Source organism: Brettanomyces nanus, chromosome 4, assembly GCF_011074865.1.
Source record: "Brettanomyces nanus chromosome 4, complete sequence".
Taxonomy (NCBI): domain Eukaryota; kingdom Fungi; phylum Ascomycota; class Pichiomycetes; order Pichiales; family Pichiaceae; genus Brettanomyces; species Brettanomyces nanus.
In genome coordinates, this window is record NC_052377.1 from 1,071,252 (window position 1) to 1,088,967 (window position 17,716).

Below are 17,716 nucleotides of genomic sequence, written 5' to 3' on the forward strand. Positions count from 1 at the left end.
ATTCTTCAAATGATTTTTAGCGAAATGAAAAGTCTCGGCGAAAATTCGCTAAATAAAAAGAAAAAATTTTCAGTACGTATGGAGAGCTTCCAGCTAATCTTAAACTTTGGAGAGATTTGTTCAAAGAAGCTTTTGTTTTAAAAGTGGTTTATGTTATTACGTGGTTGCTTAAGAAAAATTCCTGCACATCACCATCTATACATACCAATTTGTGGATCTTTGCTAAAGAAGAGAACCATACAAACATCAAACGGGCAACAATTGTTTAGAGGTACTACCACTAACATCAATTCAATTATGGCTGGATCTAGAGAAGAGTTGGCTGCACAGTTGGCCAAACTGAACTTGGAGACACCAGAGTACATCGAAGGTTCTTACCCCGAATACAACGTAGTCGACCTTTGCAGAAATTTCATCGCTGGTCAACTCACCAAACTCACTGGTGTCGATAAGAAGATAGCATATGAGAGCTTGGAATGGTCCATCGTCCTGGAAAAGGGAGATTTGCTTGTGCCATTACCTCGGCTTAGATTAAAGGGAGATTTGGTTCAAATGGCCGGGGATATTGCCGGAAAATTTGAACTAGGTGGATATCTTGACCGTGTCGTTCCTGTTGGAAAATTCTTGCAGTTTTTCTTTAGCCCTAAGTTCCTTTTGAATACGGTGACTCCTGATGTTTTGAAGCGCGGCTCTGAATACGGCTCTGCACCTCTCGGTAAAAATAAAACTGTTCTAGTTGAGTTTTCATCTCCAAACATCGCCAAACCATTCCATGCTGGTCATTTACGTTCTACCATTATCGGTGGTTTCTTATCCAATTTATATGAGAAACTTGGATGGAAAGTGATTCGTATGAATTATATTGGTGACTGGGGTAAGCAATTCGGTGTTCTTGCTCTTGGATTCAAAAAATATGGCTCCGACAAGGAGTTAGCTGAGAACCCAATTCAGCATTTGTTTCATGTTTACGTGAGGATTAACCAGGACATTTCTGCTGAGAAAGAGGAGGCCGAGAAGACCGGCATTCCACTTGATGAAAATACGTGTACTGACGGGCAGGCAAGGGCCTTCTTCAGGAAGATGGAAGAAGGAGATGAAAAAGCTTTGTTTTTATGGAGGAAATTCCGTGATCTTTCGATCAAGCGTTACGTTGATACGTATGCCCGTTTGAATATCAAATACGATGTGTATTCTGGAGAATCACAAGTTTCTCAGATGACCATTGCTGATGTCACAGAGAAATTGAAAGAGAAGGAATTAATCATAGAGGATAAAGGTGCATGGCTCGTGGATTTCAAAAAACTTGGCCATAAGAAGTTGGGTAAGGTGTTGGTTCAGAAGAGTGACGGTACCTCGTTGTATGTTACCCGTGATTTGGGTGCTGCAATTGAGAGAAAGAACGCCTACAAATTTGACAAGATGATCTACGTGATTGCCTCTCAACAAGATCTTCATACAAAGCAGTTTTTCACCATCCTAGATATGATGGGAAACAAATGGGCCAAAGATTTGGTTCACGTTAGCTTTGGTATGGTGTTGGGCATGTCTACCAGAAAGGGTACTGTTGTGTTCCTAGACGATATCTTGGAAAATGTTCAGGAGAAAATGCTGGAGATTATGCAACAAAACAAAGAGAAGTTTGCCCAGGTAGACGATCCAAAGAAGGTGGCAGACCAAGTTGGTATTTCTGCCGTGATGATCCAGGATATGCAAGCTAAGCGTGTTAACAACTACGAGTTTGGCTGGGATCGAATGCTTTCTTCTGAAGGTGACACTGGTCCATACTTGCAATACGCACACTCTAGATTGAGATCTATCGAAAGAAACTGTCAAGTTCGTCCAGAGGAGCTTTTAACTGCCAATATGTCAATGGATAATTTATGCGGTAATGAAGAGGAGATCAGGAAACTTAATTTGTCAGAGGAAGAAGAAGAGAAGCAGTTAAGGAGCTTGAAGTTACGTGTGGAAAAGGCCACCGCTTTGATCAGAATTATGGCCTCTTACCCAGATACATTGAGATATGCCTCTAAAAACTATGAACCTTCTACGTTAGTGACATACTTATTCAAGCTTACGCACCAATTCTCTTCTACTTACAAGTTCTTGAGAGTGATGGGAGAACCAAAGGAGGTTCTTTTGGCCAGGTTGGCACTCTTCTCTGCTGTAAGACAAATTCTTAACAACGGTTTGAGAGTGTTGTGTATTACGCCAGTTGATAGAATGTAAAATTAACTACATCATAATTTGAAGAAACTGGTTAGAAATGAGACGGACACCTGCATTAGTAATGCTTAGATATGCCTTTCCAAGTAAATTAAGCGAGATGAGTAAAAATTTTCCGTATATGACAAATTCAAAGCATTGAAGAACCGATGGGGCAAACTTTTTCGAGGCCCATAGCGAAGGATTAGATTATATATATATTTGGAGAAAAGGTCATAAGGGGAGTACCATATTGTCATCTTGTGGCTCTACTCACTTGCATTATTTAACAGTATCATCAAATCGGAATGTCGGAATTCGAGTTCACACCAATTGAGAAGGCTTTAGCAGATTTCAAGAAGGGGGGGTTTGTGGTGGTCATGGACAATGAGGATAGAGAGAACGAAGGTGACATTATTGTAGCAGCAGAATGGGTGACTCAGGAAAAGATGGCTTTCTTAGTTAGACATTCTTCCGGATACGTTTGCCTACCTGTCTCTGAAGAAATAGCCGATAAGCTTGACTTACCTTTGATGAGCACACATAGTACCGATCGTCATGGTACCGCATACACTATTACTGCTGATGCTAAGGAGGGGACCACTACGGGTATTTCTGCCCACGATAGAGCTCTTACTGCCAATGCCATTGCCAATCCGGATTCTAAGCCGGCTGACTTTCTTAAGCCTGGTCATTGCTTACCATTGAGAGCCAAGAAAGGATTACTAAGGAGCAGACAGGGTCATACTGAAGCCGGTGTTCAACTCTGCCAGTTGACTGGCCTTCAACCTGCAGCCGCCATTTGTGAACTTGTAAGAGATGAGGACGGTTTGATGATGAGATTACCTGACACACATGCTTTCTGCAAAAAGTACAATGTGGATCTAATTACTATCCCGCAAATCACCAAATACATGGATGAGCACAATCTATAGATACGTTTTTTAATTGAATAGAAATGACAAAACCTATGAGCTCATATGCCGATTAGTACCCTTTATCTTTTTGATGGCACTTCGCGCTTTATCATAAAATCCATATGGTGGCTCTTTCTGAACTTCAATAACTACCCTTCTCATATAGATAAGGCATGAATCGTCTCTTTGGTACGAGGAGTAATGCCCCTAAAGCTACTCTCAATGATGCCATGAACAATATAGATGGACGAATTTCCAGTCTGGACGTGAAGATTTCCAAACTTAATTCTGAATTAACTACTTATCAACAGAAACTTTCAAAGATGAGAGATGGACCAGGAAAAAATGCCATCAAGCAGAGAGCGTTGAAATTATTAAGGCAAAGAAAGCAGCTCGATGCACAAAAAGATCAGTTGATGTCACAATCATGGAACATTTCGCAGGCGCAGATGACTACTGATAACCTTAAAAATACGATGATCACCGTGGACGCTATGAAGCACAGCAACAAAGAACTCAAAAAGACCTACGGTAAGATTGATGTCGATAAACTTGAAGACATGCAAGATGAGATGCTTGATTTAATTGACCAGTCGAACGAGATACAGGATGCTTTAGGTCGGTCGTACGATGTTCCCGACGATATCTCTGAAAGTGAGCTAGACGCTGAACTTGATGCGTTGGGTGACGAGGTGGAGGCTAATAACGAGTTGGCAGGAGAGTCTATGCCTAGTTATTTGACCGATTCGGCTATAGGGGAGTCAGATAAGCTTCCTACATTTATTGACGATAAACAATCCGAGGGAGAAGAGAAGGAAATGGTGGCACAATGACATAATTACGTATATTTAATATGTACAGGACGAATAGGCGTGGTTCACTCTTTTCTTTTGATGGCCATCATGTAGTTTCCCATATTTTCAATACCAGTAAAGAACCAACCTACGGTGGGAAAATAGCCGCAGTTCTTGGAGTCTACCACTCGGTAGTCCTTTTGAAATTCATCCACAAACTCCTTAAGCTCTCTCTGTTTGATGTACTTACCATATGTATGGGTTCCCACTGGGACAATGTTCAATACATGCTCGCCCATAAAGATTGTGGTAAACCACGAGACGAAGTCTCTGTTAATTGTTGATATAAAGAGGTATCCATCAGGGTTCAAATGAGAAAGAGCCTCCTTCACAATCATGGCAGGATAATCAACGTGCTCTAATAGTTCCATCATAGTGATCACGTCATACTTTTCTTTCTCGTCGATATGCTCTAGGGAGATCACTTTGTAACTGAGTTTATCCTCCAATAATGGGTCCAATTTCTTGTGCAGCTTGGCCACTTGAATCACTTCTGGTGTCATATCGATACCTTTAACTGATTCAACTATAGACAGCCTAGCCAAGGATTCGCTCAATATGCCACCACCACAACCAATATCTAGACATTTCAACTGTAAGTCTCCACATTTTTCACGAGTAGCCTGGTCAATTTCTTTCTGTATCTCATGAGAAACCTCCTCTGGTAAGATGTTCTGAAAGTTCCAACCCGGAATGAACACCTTCTGTTCAGGATCCGTAATGGCCTCGTTCAATGAAAGCCTTGACTTGATTACATCATTAATGAAATCCATTCTTAGAAGGTTCATTTTATGTAGAATTCTTTGAGATCCGGTTTCATCCCACCAAGTAGCTGCCAAGTTCTTAAAGTGCGATTTCTCAGAGGGGTTAATGGCAGTGAGGTCAGGCTTTGCGATGGCATGAGTCTGAGAATTGAAGCATTTTAACGAAAAATGGAACAATCGTTTATGGGTGGTATAAATCTGCCTTCTAATCATCATGCAAGGATCAGATTCGCAGATGACATAAAAACGGAAGGAGATCAAAACCCTGAACGAGTCTCAGAAAAGAAGCTTTACCGCAATAACAAAAAATACCATACAGAGCGCGAGCTGGGAGCGTGAAGTTTCCAGCTTAAATTAGGAATCTCTTCTTTTATCACAGATCTTTGAACGTGCGATCATCACTGGATATGTCTGATATCAAAGATTCAGGACTGAGCTCAGATTCTGAATCAGAGTCAGAATCAGATGGTTTTGAAAGTATCATTGCGACTAGAGAGAGAAGGGCCAATGCAGGCTCGCGTATGAGACAACTGTTAGCAATGGAAGAAGCTGGAGAACCTGAGATAGCAGCAGATGGAAAAGAAGACGTGGATTTATTGTTTGAGGAGGATGAGAACGATGATGAATTCGTTGCTGATGATGAGGAAGGGGGGGAGGAAGACGCTTTAAATCAAATAACCGATAAGCGAAAACACGAGGGTACTGAACAGAGCGAGGAAGATGAAGAAGAACAAGAAGAAGAATTCAATCTAGATGAAAACTTCTCTTCTGATACAGAAGTCAATTCCTCGGATTCAAATGCAGATGATAGTGCTGGTGAGAGAGAATTACAGAAACAAGAGAAGTTGAAAAGGCAGAAACAAAAGAAGAGGGAGAAGCAAACGATGATTCCTCTTATCAAGCCAGTAACTCCGGCGAAGCCTCAGCAGCCCCAAAAAAAGAAAGTGAAAATATATCCTTCAGTATTACCTACACGTAGAAGATACTCTGCGAGAAGATCTACAGTTGAGAAGACTGATGAAGTCAGAAGACGACTGGAAAAGGAGGAAGAGGAGAAAAAGTATGTGAGACCACGTCCTAAGGAACAGTACACCGAGAGAACATTGGAAGAGCGGTTGGAAGAAGCGAAAGTTACAGAGGAAGAAAACACACTTTCGTTGAATAGCTATTTTGAAAGAGAAGCAGATAGGAAAAGGAAACAGAGAGAACTTGCGAATAGTAGAAAGCTTAAGCTTAAGGAATTTCTTCGATTTTATAGCACTGGGGTGTACATAACTCCCAATGACGAAGTTGAAGAAATTGAGTTAGAGAAGGAGAGGCAGGAAGAGCTACTTAGAGTTAGGAATAGGCGAAAGAGAGGAAAGAGAAAGAAGAAAACGCCTACTTCTGAGGACAAAGAGGTTAAAGTCGTGTCCATAGAGGGATCTATCGGGGAATTTACGCAGGACGTTGTCCGAGATGCTACACAAGATGCTACACAAGGTGCTACACAAGTTACTACACAAAATACTACCCAAAATACTACTCTGGAAGTCAGACAAGATGCTACTCAAGATAACACGCAAGATGCTACACAAGATTCACAGGAAGTTAAACAGGAAACTGATCAGGAAACTAAACAGGAAACTAGAATGGAAACTAAACAGAAAGCTCAACAGGATAACGAAGCCAGTTCAGATGGTACACCAGAGAATAAGAATGAGGTAAGTCTCGCATCATCCAAAATACCTAATGAAGTACCTCAAAATAGCATACCGGAAAACGAAGCGGAGAACGGATATCCGTCCGAGAAACCTGCCGTGGAGGAAGAAGACAATTTAGTGGATAAGACTACAGTGGATGCCACCACGGTGGATGCGACCACGGTGGAGACTCCTAGGTATGAAGGCCCTCCTCAATTCGTCACTGTCAATTATGTTTCATTAGAGGAGTTCGACCATGATCCAAGTGAAGGACAGATCAAGACCTTCCTATTCGGGGAACAGTCAAACCTTCCAGCTACTCGGCGAGATCCGCGTTATAGAACCATCAGTATCATCAAACAAGACGATACAGCGGACATTGGTCTTGAGCAGATCAAAAATGAAAGAGAAGCCAGTTTCAAGAGTCTACTGAAGTTCCCAAGATTTGGACAGAAGTACAGGATTGTAGAAGAATTGCAATCTGAAACCCCCCAGGAGGAAGTCAAGGTGGAAATTGCTACACCTGCGCCAGTGGGGATTTATCTTCCCAACGGTCATAGAAAGAAGTGCTTGATTAACGGAGAATTTGCTTCTTACTATGATCCTCAAAATGGTATTCCCTATAACTCAGTGGAGTGTTTTAAAGTGCTTCAAGGAATTTCTGAGGGTGAATATCTTTGGATTCAGATCGATAAGGGAGGTGTCAATTCACAATTCAAAGGAGGAATTGGTTGTTATTTAGGGAGAAAGGATCAGCGCAATGCCAAGGGTGTTCCGGATGGGTTTTAGGAAATGTAGTATCTACTTAGTGACATATACGGTATATATTAGTTCTCAATCTGCATTGTGGCGTAAACTATTCTTGTGCTCTTCCAAAAGTTCTTGCTGAAACCCTTTGAAGATATCCAAAACAATTGGAAGAAATTCCTTCCTAATGAATGGCTTATACTCGGGATTTCCATCCCTAATCTCAAAATTGTAATCGCTGTCTAGTTGGTCATGCTCGAACTCAGGAAGGCCTATCACATACGAAGAGTCTTCACCGTCCCCTTTTTGTAATTTTATAGAGAAATCCACCATTAGTTCGATAAGACATCTCACTTTACCCTTTCTTTGTGTAATATCACAATCACCTGTAATGGGTCCGACTTTTGTGACGGCAATGTTATAACCGTCTTTGCGCAGGACCACTTTCGAGAGGTTATCCTCTAGATACTGTTTCGCCCAAGGAAGACAGTCCCTATCGATCCAGTGCCAATTATCAGGATTAAATATGGTTGTCATTGCAATAGAAATTGAACTTTTATAGAATGGGCCGAAGAGGGAAATAATATAGCTTATTTGAATTGAAGGCTCTCTTCATTTGTAAGCGAGCACTTTTGAATCAATGCTTCTTTTTTGAAAAAAATACGAGCAAATCCTTCGAGATCTGGGAGCGCAGTAGAAAGAAGAAAACTTCAAGTACGGGACTTGAACTTGTTAATATCTCTTCTGATCACGATGGTTAATTTAATCTAGGCGAGCATCTGGAGAATATTGCCCAAATGTATTGCACCCACTTCTGCAACGATTTCCAGTAGCCGACTCGGTCAGCCTAGCCTATGTCTGAAATGATAATACAAACTCTTAAATACGGCTATAATTCAAAAAAAAGCGGGCAGAAATTAGGAAGAAATCTTGTTAGGCTTTCGCCAATTTCTGCCAGTGAATTTTCGTTGGAATTTTCGGCGATTTCTGCCATCAGAGTGGTGTCTGACAGCCTAGAGCTACAATCAGAAGAAAATGAAAAAGGTTAAAAGTTTAATAAAGTGACATTTTGAAGTAAAACAGGATCTCGACGAAAATGTGGGGGAATTTCGTCTCGATCTATTTTGATGAAGTCAAGACAGAGAGCCTGAGGGATAATGAAGGAATCGAATCATAATTTTGCCTTTGAAGTTTGGTAAGCAGTAGCTTCAATTTCAATAAGGACTTTTCTGTTTGGAAAAGTTACTCCGAAGTACGATCTAGCAGGCCTGTGTGAAAGATATTGGCATAGACAGTGTTCACTTTCTCAACATCTTTCGGCATCTTGATAAAATCAACAACTTTCAAGGTGTTACTATGAGGAGATCCTGCTGCCTTCAATAAATTTTATAATTTTCCTAGAACCAAAGCTGTTCCCAATGCACCTGATGCAAATATTAAATCCCTGAAAATGCCCTTGCAGGTGAAAAAACGGCATTTATTTTCAATCTGATATCTTCCCATTCCAATCTTGAGGCCAATTTTTTGGTATTAAGTGTTCAACAGAGGAAAATGAGAAAAGATGCTTTTATTCAAAGTCTAAAATGACTTCAAAAAATAGTAGGGTGCTTTATGTAAAATAATAACCTTGACTCAGATGTAAATGAATATTCTGTTTTTTTCGTAGCTGTCAGCTATGAGTAGGTAAACCATTCCTTGGATATCTGTGACCGAAAGCAATCAATTACTTTATTCTAAGTAGCAGTGATCAATAATTCCGTTACTAGCATTTATTGGGATATTCTGGGCTTGATTAAACTCATGTAGTTAGTCTTTCCTATTTCGATATTTATATTGATTTATTGTATATCTTTCTTGTAATTCTAATATATTGCTAGCTATGCAGTTTCCTTGACAACCTAGCTTAAGAAAAGTGAAAGATATTTTTCAAGAAAATCCTATAAGTTGTGACTCCGAGAAGCTCGTCGCATTGCAAAGATGACTGGCTTGCCATGAATTTATATACCCGATATCCTGTATTTAAAGCAATAGAATTAAAGGCATATGGTTTGGATTGATCAAGAAAAAGACTTTCTGTGACTATAGGATTATTCAAGGCACTGCTTTAGCTAGCGGGACCCGACTGAAGACATGTTACATAAAGATTTTCTCTTTTTTATGATTTTGCAGAGCATTCGAATAAGATTCCTTTTTCACTGGTGCATCTAAGCGTACGGCATGAAGAAAGGCTATGCCATAATTTTCTTTGATTTTAGTTTTCTTGTTTCAAGAGTCTTTTCCGGTATATTTTTATAAACTTGTACGATGGAACCCAGAATTGAGCTCCGGTTGCAAATTGTGCGAAATCGGAAGGAGATAGGAACTTTGTCCTATAATATAAGTGCTACTACTATAAAGGTGTAACTGTTTCTAGCTACTGATAATAACCAAGGGAAGAGTATGTGGATAATTGATGCAACAGTGAAGACGTATGTCTTTATCAATTAAATCGAAAGATAGTCACCATATTGTTTCGATTTTACTCTAGAGATGACCGAAGACTAGTACCAGCACTAAAGAAATGAAGTAACCACATATTCCTGTTTTCCTGAGAAGAAGAGTGTTGTCCTCCGAAAAAACGCAATATTCATAGAGCTAGACAATATCCACAAGAAGCAAAATTGGATTTGCCAACCGAAAGAAGCAGAGTCCGGTCTGGTTGTAAATCTGTTTGCCCATTCATCCCCCAGAAAATTTACTCGCTGCGGTTTACGGATCGTGACACGTATATGATGACAATCTGTTCAAAAGAGTAGACAATGAGCATCATACGTATTTGTCCGTTTTACCGCCATTGCGGTTGTCTTCACATATCTTGAAATCTAATTGAGTTTCCCCGCAAATGGATCGGTGGTATCCGCCCCCTAATCCCCGTAACGAGAAAAGTTTTTTCGGACTTATAAGAACAGAACACCCTAAACTCTCAACCTATCTGTTGCTTACATAGACTTCTCGGTTTCTTAGTAAAGCAGTTGAGCTTTCAGAGAGTTCGTAATTTGCATTTCTTTTTTGCAAATTACTGTATATAAATATATTTTGTGTCCATTCGCCTTTCTTCATCAAATTGAGGGTGATTGGACTAATCGATTTCATTTTCCACTTTAGTGTTCTATACAATTTCTATTGCTAACTCTCAAGATGGCACAACAAACGTAAGTAATTGCCAGTAATGCATTAACAGCTATTTTGAATATAGGATGAGTTTTTATGAGGACACCGTTAGAGAGGCTGGCTGAGTATTCAATGGCCTTACCTTGTCTCGTTCTGTCCATTGCTGTTTTGCTTATCCCTATTTCATTTTGCCTTGATTACTTCTCGTAAACACAAAATTGCTGACACCAGTTTATTCTTACGTCTGTCAATTGGACGAAACAACTAACAACTCGAGTTCTTCTATTTCCCTTGTTGTTCAGTTCCAGTTAGCTCAACTAGATGCAGCTCTCTAAGAAATTTTTCATTGGAGTCCGGCAATTTTGTTTTTCACGGAGAACAAATCAGTTGAGCCATGCATCTATCTTATAGGTGACCGATCTTTTTTCTTCTTCTCCTACTCAGTAAGTTTCCTTTTACTAACATGGATAGTGCTGATATTGCAATGATAGGCCTTGCCGTGATGGGCCAGAACTTGGTTCTAAATATGGCCGATCACGGTTTCACGGTTGCCGTTTTCAATAGACATACTGATGTTGTTGATGAGTTCCTTGCAGGTCCTGCCAAGGGTAAGAGCGTTATTGGTACCCACTCTTTGGAAGAGATGATTGCCTCTTTGAAAAGACCTAGAAAGGTCATGCTGCTAATTAAAGCTGGAAGTGCCGTTGACAGTGTTATTGAACAGTTGCTTCCTCTCTTAGAGAAGGGTGATATTATCATTGATGGAGGCAACTCCCACTACCCAGATACTACCAGGAGATACGAGTATTTGAAGTCTAAGGATATTTTGTTTGTTGGTTCCGGTGTTTCCGGTGGTGAAGAAGGTGCCAGATATGGTCCTTCGTTGATGCCTGGTGGTTCAATTGAAGCATGGCCTGCTATTAAGCCCATCTTTCAAGCTGTTGCCGCTAAAGCAGACGGAGAGCCATGTTGTGATTGGGTTGGACCTGCCGGTGCCGGCCATTACGTCAAAATGGTGCACAATGGTATTGAATATGGTGATATGCAGTTAATCTGTGAATCTTATGACTTGATGAAGAGATTGGCAGGTATGCCTGATAAGGAGATTTCTGAAGTTATGGCCCGATGGAACAAGGGTGTTCTTGATTCTTTCTTGATCGAGATTACCAGAAATATTTTGGCTTTTAACGACGAGGACGGCATTCCAATGGTTGAGAAGATCATGGATAGAGCTGGACAGAAAGGAACGGGTAAATGGACTGCCATCGATGCCTTGGACAAGGGTATGCCAGTCACTTTAATTGGAGAGGCCGTGTTCTCTAGATGCTTATCTGCGTTGAAAAGCGAGAGAGTTAGAGCCTCCAAGATATTGTCTGGTCCGACTGTCGAGAAGATTTCGGAATCGGAGAAGAAGCAGTTCATCGACGACTTGGAGCAGGCCTTGTATGCCTCTAAGATCATTTCTTACGCGCAGGGTTTCATGCTAATTAGAGAGGCTGCCAAGGAGTTCAAATGGGACTTGAACTTCCCATCGATCGCTTTGATGTGGCGAGGAGGATGCATCATTCGGTCTGTATTTTTGGGAGAGATTACCAAGGCTTACAGAGAGCACAAGGATCTCGAGAACTTACTTTTCCATCCATTCTTTGAATCTGCTGTTATGAAAGCCCAACCTGGTTGGAGAAAGACTGTTGCAAAAGCCGTTCTCAACGGTATTCCAACACCTGCCTACTCTACTGCTTTGGCCTTTTACGACGGTTATAGATCTGAGAGAGTTCCTGCCAACTTATTGCAGGCCCAGAGAGATTACTTTGGCGCTCACACTTTTCAAATCTTGCCTGAATATGAGGACGATAAGAAGAAGGCTGGAAAGAATATTCACATTAACTGGAGCGGTAAAGGTGGAAACATTTCTGCCCAAAACTACGATGCTTAGGGAACTACTTTGGTATAACGCCTTAGTCTAAATGAATTTATCAGTTTTAATCTCCTTTTAGTATGCTTTGGATCCGAGCCATCATGGATCGATCGACGTAATCTGCACTTTTCATGCGTCTCAAATGTGAAGCCTCAAATTTTCATGTAATTCATATTTTTTTTGTTCTTCCATTTCTTTTTTTTTCTTTCTTTTATTTACTTTAAAGTGATACAAGTTTTAACGTTTGAGTGAATCATAAACCGATTTTGCGGTGAGAAAGCTTGGTAATACGGATATCAGCTTTATAACGAACGATAGAGTCAATAAGAAAAGAAACTCTATTTTGGATTATTGAGCATGTCACAGCAACAGGACTATTCTCCGGGGGTGTATGATAAGGAACTTGAATCTGCGGTTAGTGAGGCAGCTAGTGCTGCCACCCGTCAGGTCTTCCAGCATAGTAGGGATGAGAACAAGGGTTATACACAAGACGTGGATTCAGATTCAACAGCAAAGCTTTCAGGAAGTGCCAATGAACTGCTTACGCGACTCGTGAGCAATACGGTATCTCTGTTACATGCAGAGGATAAGGAGGAGCCGAAAACATTTATTGAGAAGCAACCAGTGATACGTCAGGCTAGTGCGCTTAACAGTGTGTTTGAGGACGCCATTCATGCAGATTTTTTAAAAGTTGAAGATGCTGGAAAGCCATTGAAGCAATCTCAGAACTCCACAGATATAGACAAGGAGGCCGAAAAGGCATTAGATGGATCGGGACGGTTTGAACGGCAACCTATAAGTATGGCCAGCTCAGAGGTAAGCACGGGTTATTCTCCTGATGGTGGCAAGAAGGATAGTGATACAGGTAACGAGATGCAGGTAATGCAGGATGTTATCTATGAGGCCTTAAGGGTCCAAGATGGTGGTGAGATGATGACAACGAGCATCTCTCAGGATGATGGATTTAATGCCGAGGCTGCCGAGATGGAGTTGAGTAAAGCTATTGAAGAGGCATTGCAGGTGCCTATACAGGATCAGCAACAGCAGCAACTACAACACGATAAACAAAAGGGTATCAAGAGCAAGGACAGTGTTTCGAAGGGTCTGAATGAAGCTATTTCGAATACTTTGCATTCCTCACAATCAGGATTCGAGGATTCTGTAACAGAAGAAATCCAATTTGGATCAGATTCTACTTCCGAACTCGGATCAGAGTCGGCGTTGGAGTCAGAATCGGATAATGACGCCATTTCGACGGTTTTGCCAGAAACTGATGACACTACACTACAAGAAGCCTTGGCACAGGTTGCACAAAATGTAATGGAGACAACTCTTCGTGAGACTAAGCAGGAAAAGAAGAGCAAAACGGAAAAGAAGATGAGGTCCACAGGGAGATCCAAAGACGCGCTGAAAGCCTTCAAAGGGTCTGGTAATGAACAGCAATGGGATAATATTATGGAAAAGGCTCTGGAAATGGCGTCAGAAAATCCGGAAGCCCTTATATCTAGCCTTCGGGCTACTTCTGGCATCCTGAATGAGGACAATCTTGAAGTGAAAAGGATTTCTTCTGCATTTGCAGCTGCAGAATCTCCATCATCAACAACGCATACTCCTGGTATATCATTTTCTTTTACCGATTCAATGAAAGATAAGCATTCTGTTTCTGGTCTTGCGCAATCGATGGTCAATGCTGCTATGTCTGCCACTGCCATGAAAACTACTCCACAACAGTATCTTACTGAATTAGGCAAGCCGCAGAGTGAAATACATGAACCCAGTGTTTCTGGTCAAGTCTTGCTTACCGCGTATCAAAAATATCTTGCGACCGGACAAGGCTCTAAGTCGCCGTCTATAAATCAAGAGCATTCTTCTCAATTTTCTGAATCAGTCAAAACCGGTTCTTATTCCAGCGCAAGCTTACCTCGATTTGTCAAAGAGAAGTCTTATGTCGGGAGTAGTGTCCACCGTTCTTCGACAATCGAGAAGCCCCTTAAAAAGACAGTTTTGGCTTTCTCTGCGAATGGACCGATTACATTCAATAAGCAAATATCAAGTGTACCAAGTCCACATATGTCGATAGCCGAAACTCTGTCATTGCAGAGACAGAGAATGGGCACTGATAAAGGGAAATTTTTGTCAAATGGAGACAAGAAAATAAACAGCATGGATCATCAGCAGAGTCTATTGGATATTGTATTATCGAATATGGATCTTTCTAAAGTGGATTCTGGTTATATTTATGCAGAGCTTAGTAAGCAGAGAATTATTAGCATCAGGGATGCTGTAACATCTGCAGTAACTAAGGTTATTGGCTTTTCTTCTGAACGTGGATCGCATACTCTGAAGGATATAGGAGAGAAAGAACGGAAAAGGATTGAAAACAGAGAGAGGAAGAAAAGATGGAGAGAAGTAAATATCGATAGAAATAGAGACAACGATCTTCGCGCAAGAGTGATTAGAAGAGCACAGACCCTATACCCTTCGCCGGCTAAAGAAGCCGTTAAGCAGCAGTGGATTTCTTCGGAGTATGAAAAGAGAAAGCAGAAGAGGCTTGTTCGGGAAAAGCAACAGAGAGAAGAGCTGCTTGGGATTGAAGAGCATAAGAGGAATCTCTCGGCACCAATTTCAACCTCGGATATCTTTAGGGATAAATCAATTCTCAGGAGAGCTGCCGACGTGTACAATTCTTTGGGTGACAATAGAGTGGCGGAAGGACAACTTGACGTGTCTGTCTCATCGAATAGGATTATCACTGTCACTGTAGTGGCTACTGCCCTTCTCACTTCATACATTGCGGATACCCCTAAGTTCGACGATACGCACTTACCGGTAATATCCTCTTCTATTGTCTCCTCTCTTAATAGATCTATTGATACTGGTGGGGTGCACTTAGCGCCTGCAGATTCTTACAAAGGATTGGCATCCTCTACCGGAAGCATGATGGCTGAATCCAAAATCAGCAAATCCGACTCTTCTAGTGAAAGGAGCTCGTTGGAGCCGACACCCGTACAGCCTATAGCTACCAAACTAGCTGCTTCGGCTGCATCGTCTGGTATGGCTGCAGTTCCTTCGCGATCGATTAACTTGTCGATTGCCACTTCTAAACGTCCTGTTACTTTAATTTCTTCAAAGGCTCGTGCCGCATCTCTGAAAAAAGGAGGAAAGAAATCGAAAGGAAATGAGCTTGTTGATTATACGAAGTTTCTGTCACCACATCCTCCTCCACTTTCGTTCTGGTCAAAGATTAGGGCCAAATATCCCTCTCCGGTGTCAGTTTCTACCACTCCCGCCTTTGGAAAGAGGAAGGCTACGAATATCGACATTCCTTTAAAGAAGCAGCATAACTCTACCATTCACGTGAACTCGGAAGAAAGAGAACCTGCTTTTGGAAGCACGGGTTCTGGTGTTATTCCAGCCATTTCTACTCCGTCCGATGTTTTTGGCCCCTCTTCGCCTGATAAATCATCATTTTCTCCCATTCCAAGAGTGAAACTACCTTCATACAAGAAGCTTGAACTCAAGGTTACGAAGTCCTCTTCAGATCATCAGTTCGTTCCAGATATTCATCCGCTAGCACCATCAACAATTCCGTTGCAGCCGAACAGTTCTTCGAAATCACATTTTAATATCCCGGCAAGGCCCGGTTACTACGGTCTGACAAAGCATCAAGCGTTAAAGAAACCAGCGGCTCTTAACGGTACGAGCAAGCCATTCTATGGTATTGTATCGATCAAGCGAACTTAGGCTTATGTACGGATTTATAGAGCATGCTTCTATTTTTTTCTACCACTTTTATAATTTGTACAATAATAGGTATGTATCCATGAGCCATTGGTAAGAATATGGACCCAAGGGCATGAAGTCTGATACTTAAAAAAAGAAATGTAAAAAAATAAATTATTGATCGAACCCAGGGTCGAACTGGGGACTTTCTGCGTGTTAAGCAGATGCCATAACCAACTAGACTATCCGACCAATTATGGAAAAGGAAGTTCACATCTTTAATAAATAAAAGGATAATGATGACCTTTTACTTGATTCAACTTTGTGAAAATCATATTTTAGGATGTGGTCTAGTTGAGCAATATAATTTTATATATGAGATCATATTAGGCTTTTTTGAATTTTGTTTACATAATTTGAATTGATACTGCTATATGATTTCTCCGGTCATTCACAGGTTGGAGGTTTGCGGAAGAAGGAGCTCCTTCATTTGAAATTCATGATGGATGCGACTCATTTAGAAAACAAGGAAATGATAAGATTCTATTTCTGTGAAGCAACTGAAAAATCTTTGATTTACACAACACGTTTACGCATGATTAATTAACTTTTGCAACGTAGTGGAATATTGCAAACTAAAATATTCCCATCAAATGTTCTGTATTTAGAGTGATTTTTGTGGGGTAAATCCATTGCACCAATATTATCGGCTTTCAGCATTGGATGTTATTTTTCCATTCACGAAAATAGTTATGCTTTCCCTTCAACAATCTATTCGATACTTCGTACTGTAGATGTTGTCGAATCACTATTTGTGATTTCCACACATTATATTTTTACCATATGAGAAGCCTTTGAATTAAAATGGTTATTCAAAGTTAATAAAGAACGGGTTTCCATATAGTCTGCTCTTATCAGTGCATTTGAAATATTATTTTATATGACAATCCCAATTCTTCAGCCTAAATCTTTGGTTGATTGATGAATTAAACTATTCTTTTGGCTTTGAAGCGCCATCTTCAAAAATAATGTTTCGATTCCACTAAACAGTGAATAGGCAATAAGCGGAAACAAACTGTGTGGTGATATAAAGATCACGACTTCTCGTTTTATTTCTGTATTTGCTTTGCTGTGCTAAATGTTTATTGTAATAAGTCCTGGCACCTTAGATGGACCATTCACGAAGGAGAAAAGAAAGGAGGACTGATGGTCTGAAAAATAATTTATCGAAATGATTAAGAGAGGATTAAGTTCAATGAACTAAAAGAAAACCGACTTTCCGGGCTTTTCAACTTTACTAATCGATAATCCTTCGAGTTAAATTACCCTTTTGGGCAATTATCAGCGTGGATCCTCGGAGGAATCTTATCCTGATACGAACCAATATATTTTGGAAATAGCTGGGTTACGCTGGCACCAAGGTTTCCTCTGAATAACACTTCATGTTATGAAGATGTCCATCATTTTGTTCTTCCAACAAACGTTTTAACAATAGGGACCAACAAAAAAAATAAATAGACCTCGTAAATATTGAACATAATATGGAAAAAAAACCTTTTCGACTATTTCTCTTAGTGTCTTCTTCGGGATTGTCATCTTTGAGAGGGGAAAAAGCGTTTCTTTTTCCAGATATTTTTCATCGTACCGAGCTTCTCCAACTTGACGATGCATAAACATACATGAATATATATATATATGCGTGAAGTAGTCTTGATTGCCCAAAATAGAAAAACCGGACCGTGGTTCATTTTATAGTTTA

The 17,716-nt window shown here is 40.6% G+C and overlaps 7 protein-coding genes and 1 non-coding gene across 8 annotated transcripts; 5 read left to right on the forward strand and 3 right to left on the reverse strand.

Moving 5' to 3' along the window:
* Nucleotides 1-24: 24 nt before the first annotated feature.
* FOA43_003731 (uncharacterized protein) lies at nt 25-2,226 on the forward strand (the record flags this gene model as incomplete). Its single annotated transcript, XM_038923981.1, has 2 exons — nt 25-31; nt 272-2,226. The coding sequence occupies 2 exons, from the start codon at nt 25-27 to the stop codon at nt 2,224-2,226; spliced, it is 1,962 nt and encodes a 653-aa protein (XP_038779909.1).
* A 284-nt stretch (nt 2,227-2,510) lies between these two features.
* On the forward strand, nt 2,511-3,137 carry RIB3 (3,4-dihydroxy 2-butanone 4-phosphate synthase; the record flags this gene model as incomplete). Its single annotated transcript, XM_038923982.1, has 1 exon — nt 2,511-3,137. The coding sequence occupies one exon, from the start codon at nt 2,511-2,513 to the stop codon at nt 3,135-3,137; it is 627 nt and encodes a 208-aa protein (XP_038779910.1).
* Nucleotides 3,138-3,292: 155 nt separating this feature from the next.
* Nucleotides 3,293-3,952, forward strand: FOA43_003733 (uncharacterized protein; the record flags this gene model as incomplete). Its single annotated transcript, XM_038923983.1, has 1 exon — nt 3,293-3,952. The coding sequence occupies one exon, from the start codon at nt 3,293-3,295 to the stop codon at nt 3,950-3,952; it is 660 nt and encodes a 219-aa protein (XP_038779911.1).
* A 44-nt stretch (nt 3,953-3,996) lies between these two features.
* FOA43_003734 (uncharacterized protein) lies at nt 3,997-4,950 on the reverse strand (the record flags this gene model as incomplete). The annotated part of the gene is made up of 1 exon (XM_038923984.1): nt 3,997-4,950. One exon carries the CDS (start codon nt 4,948-4,950, stop codon nt 3,997-3,999), a length of 954 nt encoding a protein of 317 aa, XP_038779912.1.
* A 194-nt stretch (nt 4,951-5,144) lies between these two features.
* Nucleotides 5,145-7,208, forward strand: FOA43_003735 (uncharacterized protein; the record flags this gene model as incomplete). The annotated part of the gene is made up of 1 exon (XM_038923985.1): nt 5,145-7,208. One exon carries the CDS (start codon nt 5,145-5,147, stop codon nt 7,206-7,208), a length of 2,064 nt encoding a protein of 687 aa, XP_038779913.1.
* A 45-nt stretch (nt 7,209-7,253) lies between these two features.
* FOA43_003736 (uncharacterized protein) lies at nt 7,254-7,703 on the reverse strand (the record flags this gene model as incomplete). The annotated part of the gene is made up of 1 exon (XM_038923986.1): nt 7,254-7,703. The coding sequence occupies one exon, from the start codon at nt 7,701-7,703 to the stop codon at nt 7,254-7,256; it is 450 nt and encodes a 149-aa protein (XP_038779914.1).
* Nucleotides 7,704-10,779: 3,076 nt separating this feature from the next.
* On the forward strand, nt 10,780-12,252 carry GND1 (phosphogluconate dehydrogenase (decarboxylating) gnd1; the record flags this gene model as incomplete). The annotated part of the gene is made up of 1 exon (XM_038923987.1): nt 10,780-12,252. The coding sequence occupies one exon, from the start codon at nt 10,780-10,782 to the stop codon at nt 12,250-12,252; it is 1,473 nt and encodes a 490-aa protein (XP_038779915.1).
* Nucleotides 12,253-16,135: 3,883 nt separating this feature from the next.
* On the reverse strand, nt 16,136-16,209 carry FOA43_003738. Its single transcript has one exon. It is a non-coding gene; the product is annotated as a tRNA-Val (tRNA).
* Nucleotides 16,210-17,716: the final 1,507 nt, after the last annotated feature.